At 69.1% G+C, this 7,836-nt stretch overlaps 1 protein-coding gene across 2 annotated transcripts in view; it reads right to left on the reverse strand.

Moving 5' to 3' along the window:
- Positions 1 to 588: 588 nt before the first annotated feature.
- Positions 589 to 7,836, reverse strand: part of FLNC (filamin C) — a 52,413-nt gene continuing 45,165 nt past the window's right edge. For both annotated transcript variants that reach the window (XM_026660300.2, XM_026660299.2), the window contains 12 exons: positions 7,545 to 7,748; positions 6,876 to 7,028; positions 6,334 to 6,456; positions 5,721 to 5,963; positions 4,795 to 5,064; positions 4,288 to 4,425; positions 3,568 to 3,683; positions 2,931 to 3,063; positions 2,445 to 2,621; positions 1,749 to 1,967; positions 1,267 to 1,476; positions 589 to 859 (listed from right to left, as the gene is read on the reverse strand). In XM_026660300.2, coding sequence (XP_026516085.1) covers positions 672 to 859; positions 1,267 to 1,476; positions 1,749 to 1,967; positions 2,445 to 2,621; positions 2,931 to 3,063; positions 3,568 to 3,683; positions 4,288 to 4,425; positions 4,795 to 5,064; positions 5,721 to 5,963; positions 6,334 to 6,456; positions 6,876 to 7,028; positions 7,545 to 7,748 — 2,174 coding nt within the window. In that variant the 3' untranslated portion in view covers positions 589 to 671. The remainder of the gene's footprint in view (positions 860 to 1,266; positions 1,477 to 1,748; positions 1,968 to 2,444; positions 2,622 to 2,930; positions 3,064 to 3,567; positions 3,684 to 4,287; positions 4,426 to 4,794; positions 5,065 to 5,720; positions 5,964 to 6,333; positions 6,457 to 6,875; positions 7,029 to 7,544; positions 7,749 to 7,836) is intronic.

The raw sequence follows: 7,836 nt of genomic DNA on the forward strand, positions 1-7,836 counted from the left end.
GCCATGCCCTCTGCCAGTCTGTGCCCAGCCATCCCTCCACCCATCTACATCCCCAGCTATGCCCTCTGCCAGTCTGTGCCCAACCATGCCCTCTGCCCCATATGTGCCCGGTCTGCATCCCAGCCATGCCCTCCACCCCTTTTGCGCCCTAGCCAAGCCCACCTGCCCACCTGTGCCTGGTGTGCACGCTGGCCATGCCCTCTGCCCCTCCAGCTAGGCTAGTACTGGAGGAAAGCGAGAGAGGAAGTGATGAAAAACTGCTATAAAAAGTTCCTTTCTTCCTTTCACCCAGCCCAGTGCCCCCATCACGGTCCTGCAGAGGAGCATTGTGGGTAGCAGGCAGGCACCCCCACTGATGAGCATTGTGGGTAGCTGGCGGGCACCCCCTCAGAGGAGCATTGTGGGTAGCAGGCGGGCACCCCCGCGGACGAGCATTGTGGGTAGCAGGCGGGCACCGTTTGGCAAGAACAGTCCTTGGTGCAGGGCAAGACAGTGGAGTCCGTGGCTGATGGCTCTTCACCCGCGGGTGGGACGGAGTTCGGGGGGCACGGGCCTGGGGGGTGGAAGCGCGCGCGCGTGTGTGTGTGTGTGTGTGTGTGTGAGGAGGGGAGGGGGGTGGGCGCCTCGCCGTGCCCAGGGGAGGCGCCGCGGCTCTGGGCGCTGGCTCCTGGCTAGGGCACGGTGACCTGGTAGGGGCTGCCCGGCACGCCCTCGTCGCCCCATTTGAGGATGAGGACGTAGTCCCCCTTCTCCTTGACAGTGTAGGTGACGTTGTAGACTCGGTTGCCCACGTGCTTGACGTACACCTCCTCGCAGGGCGTCTTGGGGCCGTGCACGCCCACCATGAGCATGTTGGTGCCTGCGGGGGGCAGAGAATGCGGCGGGGGGTGAGGAGGAGACAGTGTCCTGGGGGGGCCCAGGGGTGCAGCTTGGGCCAGGTCCCTGCAGGGCACAGTGCCCCCAGCACCAGAAACCCCATGGAAACTGGGCAGCCGGTGCTCCCCCGATACGCCCACCCCCCCGCTCTCGGGGGCTCACCCTAACCCCCAGCAGTGCTGAAGGAGACCTGGTTCTGAGTTAACTCCTGCGCCCCACGTTAGCGCCCCTCCCCCAGCCACGTGACCCACCAATCCCGTCCCATGCTGGACAGGCTCTTCCCATCCCCGTTAAGCCGCACGCCTCCCCACCAGGTCCACCCCTTGTGGCCGGAACCCGCCCTTCCCACTAGACCCCGCCCCTTGAGGTCAGGTCCCGCCCCTCCCATACCAGCCTTGCTGCAGTCCACGGTAAAGGTGTTCTTCTGGCCCACGAAGGCCTTGGTGAGCCCGGGCCCCCGGGCCACCACCTTGCTGGCGTCGGAGGAGAACTTGGGCATGGAGCTGAAGCTGCTGCCCACGGAGGACGAGGACTTGGTGACTGTCTCCACCAGGACGGTGGAGGTCTCATGGAGGCTGTGGCCGCCGGAGAGACGTGGCCCTGGAGAGGGGCAGGGGGACATGTAACCAACCACCCCCACACACACGGTGACCCCCTTCTGGCCCGTAGCCTCCAGCCAGCCAGCCCCTGCTGCCTGAGCCCCACATCCGCGTCTCACAAGAGGCCTCGGGGGGCTGCCCCCAGCCTGACCAGGATCCTCCCCTGCCCCCCAGCCACTGGCATGGCTGGGACCCTGCCCCCCCACCATGCTTGGCCAGGCTCCGCCCCTCTCCCCGTGCGTGGCCAGGCTCCGCCCCCCCACGTGGCCGTACCTGTGACCTTGGCTTTGAAGGGGCTGCCCACGATGTGCTGGGGGCCGCCATACTTGATGGAGATGAGGTAGTTGCCGGGCGCCATGGGCGTGTAGGTGACCCTGTGGCCCTCGGGGCACTCTTGGCAGTCCAGCTTCACCTTGGAGGGGCCGTCGATGGTGACAGCCAGAGCGCCCGAGCCAGCGTTCACCGTGTTGACGAAAAACTCCGAGGACACGCCTGAGACGGGACAGGGGTTAGGGGGCAGCAGGGGGCAGCAGGGGCAGGGCCTGCCGGACCCAGCCCCCAGGCACCAGGAGCAGGGACCCTCCGCAACAGGCGCCAGGGGGCTGCAGCGCCAGAGGCTAAGCAGAGCCGGGGACAGCGAGGGCCATGGGACCACGTGTACCCACAAGGGGGAGATGCCAACCTCCGAGGGTTACACCTCTGGGTGTCGGGAGAGAGACGGGCACAGCCCGCCAAGTGCCACCGCATGGGGGGCAGCCCAGAGCCAAGCGTCCCCTTCCCCGACCCACTGGATCTCCTTGGTGGACTCCCATCCAAGTGCTAGCGCTGCCCAGCTCGGGGACCAGCTCTGGCGCCTGGATCCCCTCCCACGTCCCAGGACATGGCACGAGGGCACCAGCCAGGGCCGCGCCCTGCCCCCCTGCAGAGAGCAGCCAGGCATGGGCTTGGGAGGGGGCCGTGCGCCCCTACCTGTGATGCCGCCCTCCAGGCCTGGGCCATACGCTGAGACGAGGCCCGGGTCCCCAGCCTGGCTCTGCTCCCCCACCCGGATCTTGAAGGGGCTGCCCGGGATGTGGCGCCCGTTGAACTTGACGTCGATGGAGTGCACGCCGTTCTCGCGCGGGATGAACCGGATGGTGGATTTATCTGCGGGGAGAGCAGGGCTTAGAGAGCTCGGCTTGGCCCCTTGCCGGCGCCCGCCCAGCCCACCCGAGGCTCAGGGGCTCTCAGGAACCTGCCCGGCCTGGCACAGGCCGCCAAGGCTGCTCGCTCTGACCCTGAAGGCGCCACCCTCAGGCCAGTTACCGGCTCTGCATCTCCTGAGTCTCCAGGCCCCGTGGGGCAAAACCACTCCCAGGCTGGAGCCTGGGTGCAATCACCCATCCGCCAGCCCCAGGCATCTCCTCCTGCCCATGGCCAGACCCTCGCGCCTGCTCTGAGCCCGGGCGCCCTCACCGCTGTCCAGCTCCGAGATGTAGCACTCCTCCACCATGCCCGAGGGCGTGTGCACCTTGGCGTCGATCACGCCCCGCGCCCCGTTGAGCTGCACCGCGAAGGACGCTGGCTGGTTGACCTTTAACCCCGTCTCCTGCGACGGCAAAGCGGGGTGAAGCCAAGGCCCGGGCGGCGCTGGGAGCAGCAGGGGCCAGTTCCCGGGGGGAGGCCAGTGGAGCGTTAGGTTAACCCAGGTTGGGACCATCACCCCCCAGCACAGAGGGGGGCAGGGGGAGACCCGCAGCAGTGGGCACATCAAAGCCCTGCACCCTGCTAGATCCACGCCCCCCAGACCAGACGGGCACATGGTCGTGGTTCTGGGGTCTTCCCAGGCTGCAGGGACCACGGCCCCACTGCAATCGCCCCATCTGCTGGGGGACATGCAGGGGACTATGGGTTGGGACCTAGGGTCAGGGTTGAGGGGTACCGGCAGAGCTGGGAGGGGGACTCCAGGGCTGGGCTATCAGGGGGCTGCAGGTCAGGGTTGAGGGACGCTGGCGGGATTGTGATTCGCGTCCCTCTGGTGCCAGCACCGCGTGCGCCGGCCCCTGGCACCGAACACCGTCCCTCCCCCCCCGCCAGGCTGGCCACGTGGTACCTGGAGGCTGGTCACCGTCAGCCTGCGGGCGTCGTCGGAGAGCGAGGCCACCGGCACCACGAAGGGGCTGTCGGGGACGTGCTCCTCGTTGAACTTGATGGACACCTCGTAGTCCCCTGGGGAGCAGAGCCAGCGGGACGGGTCAGGCTCCGGCCCGGCAGCCCGGAGCACCGGCACAGCTCCAAAGGCCAGGCTGCCGAGCTGTGCTGGGTGCCATGGGCCCAGGGCTGGCACCACGATGGGAGCAGGGATTGGGGGGCTGGCTCCAGGGCCACTGAGTCCTGCAGCTCCCAGGCCAGAAGCCCCCGCCCTGGGGGACCCGCAGAGCTGGCCAGGCCAGGTTCAAGGGGCCCCGCAGGCAGAGGGGAGCTGGGGGTCGAAAGGGGCAGGCTGATCTGTTGGGGGGAGGGCTCCTTTGCCCCTCAAAGCTGCCAGGAGATTGGGAGCAGGAGGCTGGGGGCGTGGGGCGGCTGTGAGGACGTGCAGGGCCCTCCATGGCCGTGGGGGGGATGCTTGGGAACGACGTGCAGGGGATGGAGCCCGGCGACTGGCTGGGGATTGGCTGCCTTTGCACTGCTGGCCCTGCACCCCCAGCCGCCCCACAATGGGACACGAGGGGTCTGACCCATGGGCGGCACCAGCCCAGGCTGCGGAGGACAGCCAGGCAGATGGGGGGCTGGCGGGGCAGCGAGGAGCCAGGGCCCAGCCTCGCGCACCCACCTGGCTCCTGCACGATGTAGGAGACGCCGCAGGAGCCGTCCTTCCGGTCCTCAAAGGCGATCTCGGCCTTGCTGGGCCCCTCGATGGCGATGGAGAGGCCCCCGGCGCCTGCCTCCCGCGTCCAGATGCTGAACTCGGCTGGGGGCAGAGAGCGCTGTCAGGGGCGGGCCCTGGGCCCAAAGCGCCCCACACTCCAGTGCCCCAGACCCCCTGATGCCCCAGCCATCCCCAATGCCCCATCCCTGAGCCACACCCAAATGCCCCAGCTGGCGCCTTCCCTGAGCCGCCACCAAACACCCCAGCCGCCCCCAAACACCCGAGCCATCCCCATCCCTGAGCCACCCCCCCAATGCCCCAGGCACCCCCAAATGTCCGACCCGCCCCCATCCCTGAGCCACCTCCATTCCAATGCCCAAGCCCCCTAATCTCTCCCCCCTGTCCCCCAATGCCCCATTCTCCCCTCCAGCCATGTGGACTCTGGTGCCCACCCGGCGCAGGCCCCACTACCTGGCACTCCAGCGACGCCTCTCTCCAGGCCGGTGCCCCCAGCTCGCACCTTGTGGGCGCCCCCCTCGCCCATGGGCCCCACGGTGAACTGGAAGGGGCTGCCCGGCACGTGCTGCCCGCGGTACTTGACATGGACGGTGTGGGCGCCCATCTCCTGGGGCACGAAGCGCACGCTATAGGCGCTGTCCTCGCCCTCGATGATCTCCGCGTCGGCCATCTGCCCCGACGGGCTGGTCACCTGGGCCGTCATGGTCGGGGCGCCCGCCTCGCCTGGCCAACGAGAGACGGGCGGGGCTGTCAGCCAATCACAGCCCTGCGGCCCTCCCACTGCCGCCAGCACTGCCATGCAGCCACCTCTGGGGCGGGGCACCGCCTGCCTGACACCCCCACACTATGCTACGGGATGGAGCTGCAGCCCCGACCACCAGCACGGCACCAGCGGGCACAGGCTCTCCCCGCCACGCTCGGGGGGTGCGGCCCCTGCCCCCAATTTGGGACAGGAAGCGAAGGAGGGTCCTGTGCTGAACGGGCACTGTGTGGGCATGGAGTCACCTGCCCTGGGATCTGGGCAGGGTACCAGGGCTAACGCCCCTGTGAGGCAAAGAGCCAGGGGGTGACAATGCCCAGAGATGGGGCCAGCAGCGCAGCACCCCCTAGTGCCACCCTGGGGCATTGGGGCCAGCACTGATTGTGAGGGGAGAGCGTTCCCTGCAGCACAGTGCCCCCTAGTGCCTTGTGGGTCCCACACCTGGGCACGTTTGCTTGAGACGCGTGTGCAAACCCGATGTGCCTGTGAGACCCCCCGCGCCGCCTGCAGGACACCCCCCCCACAGCCAGGCTGCTGCCCATGGACAAGGCACACACGTTCACCCCCCACCCCCCGGCTCCACAGTTTGAGACGCTTTCCCCCCATGCCGGGCACGCACCCTCTGGGGTGCGGGCGATGCTGCCGAAGGAGCCGAGGCTCTCGCGGCCCAGGAAGTCGCTGAAGACGTTGTGGAAGGGGGCCCCGCCGACCTGCGTGGACTCCTCCACCCGCACCTCCCGCGTGGTCTCGCCGCCCCGCGTCTTGCTGATCTCGGTGCGCTCAGTGCGCGTGTACGTGTGGCTGCTGCGCGTGAAGGTCCGCGTGAGCCGCTCCTGCGCCGACACCATCTGGAACCAGTTCCCTGCGCCGCACGGGGGGGGGGGTGGGGGGAAATCAGAGAGGGGGCGCTGGGCCCCTGCCCCCAGCCCCTCTGCCCCCCATGGGCCTGGACCCCCCACCCGCCCCCCAGTGCCTGCTCCTCCCCAGAGCCAGCAGCGTCCCACTGCCGGGGAAGGGCCCTCCCCGTCCTTTCCACCCCCTAGCCCTGAGCCCCCCCGAGGGCTGCAAATGGCTCCCAGTCCTGGCTCCCCATCCACAGGGCTCAGCCTGCCTGCTGGGGGCCCAGGCGGGGCAGGCAGCCCCCCCACCCCCAATCAGTGTTCAGTCCTGCCCGGCTGCATGGGGCTGGGCGTGTCCCCCAGGCTCGGAGCAGAGTCCCCCCCAGGCTGTACCTGGGATCTTGAGATTGAGGTCGCAGGTGCTGCCGATGCTGGCGATGGAGGGCGCCTGGCGCCGGCGTGTGATGCTCTCCTTCATTCGCCCCTCACCCGTCACCTTCACCGTGAAGGGGCTCCCTGCACATGGACACGGCAGTCAGCCGCGCCCCCTGCTCCGCCCTGCCCACGGCTCCCACCCCTGCCCCGCCCATGGCACCCGCCCCGCCCCACCTGCGGGGATGGCACGACGCCTCAGGGGAGCATGACACAACGCAGCCCCCCGCACTTCCAAACAACTTCACCCTGGGGCTTGGTGCCAGCACCCCCTGGGCTAAGGGGAAACAGAGGCACCAAAGCTGCTCCCCTAATGCCCAGGAGCCACCTGGGCTATTTCTCTGCCTTCAGCGGCAGAGCTGGGGATAGAACCCAGGAGTCCTGGCTCCCAGCCCTTCCCCCCGCTCTAGCTGCTCCACTGAGCCACATTCCCCTTGGCAGGCTGCTGTCCCCGGGGGCCAGTCTTAGCCAGCCCGGCTGTGCCCTGGCCATGCCCCCCGCACCTGGCACGTGCTTGTCGGCGAACTTGATGTTGATGATGTAGTTGCCGGGCTCGGTGGGGCAGTAGGTCACCTTGCACGTGCCGTCCTCCACGTCCTCGCAGTTAATGTCCACCTTGCTGGGCCCCTCGATGGACAGGCCCAGCCCGCCATAGCCTGGGGGCGAGTGAGCGTGAGCGTTGTGGGATCGCGCCAGCTGGAGCCCCCCACCGGGCACGCTGCCTGCCAGCACGGTGCCTGGGACCCCCCCCCGCGCCGCCCAGAGCCCCCCACCGGGCACGCTGCCTGCCAGCACGCTGCCTGGGCCCCCCCCCAGCGCCAGCCAGAGCCCCCCACCGGGCACGCTGCCCGCCAGCATGGCCCCTGGGACCCTCCAGAGCCAGCCAGAGCCCCCCACTGGGCACGCTGCCTGCCAGCACGGTGCCTGGGACCCCCCCAGCGCCAGCCGGAACCCCCCCAGTGGGCACGCGGAGGTTGGCCCCACACTTTGTTCCCCAGGGCTCAGACCTGGCTAGACCTAACCGCCGGAGCCGCCCCTTGTCGGGGACAACGGGGTCCCCAGTACTTCCTCTGGGAGTGATTCCCGGCCGGATCCACACTCCTCTCCGGTCAGGACGTCCCCCAGATCCCAGCCCTGCTGGGAGCCCCCCGGCTCCGTGGCACCAGCCTCACCTGCGGTGCGAGTGTCCACGATGAACTCGGACACCTCAAAGGTGCGTCCCTCCACCAGGCCCTGGCCCCACACTTTCACCTTGCTGGCGTCGCCGATCTCCGACTGCCCCACCAGGATCTTGAAGGGGCTGTTGGAGACATGCTTCCCGCTCTTCCGCACGCTCACCACGTGCTCCCCCACCTCCTTGGGGGTGAACGAGATGCCTGGGGGAGACGGGACGGTCAGTGCCCGCGGGCGATGGGAACCGCCACCCAGAGCCACGGGCCAAGCCGGCCCGGTGCCCCTCCCCCG

This window comes from Terrapene carolina, unplaced genomic scaffold (assembly GCF_002925995.2).
Source record: "Terrapene carolina triunguis isolate 2854851 unplaced genomic scaffold, T_m_triunguis-2.0 Scaffold750, whole genome shotgun sequence".
Classification (NCBI taxonomy): domain Eukaryota; kingdom Metazoa; phylum Chordata; order Testudines; family Emydidae; genus Terrapene; species Terrapene triunguis.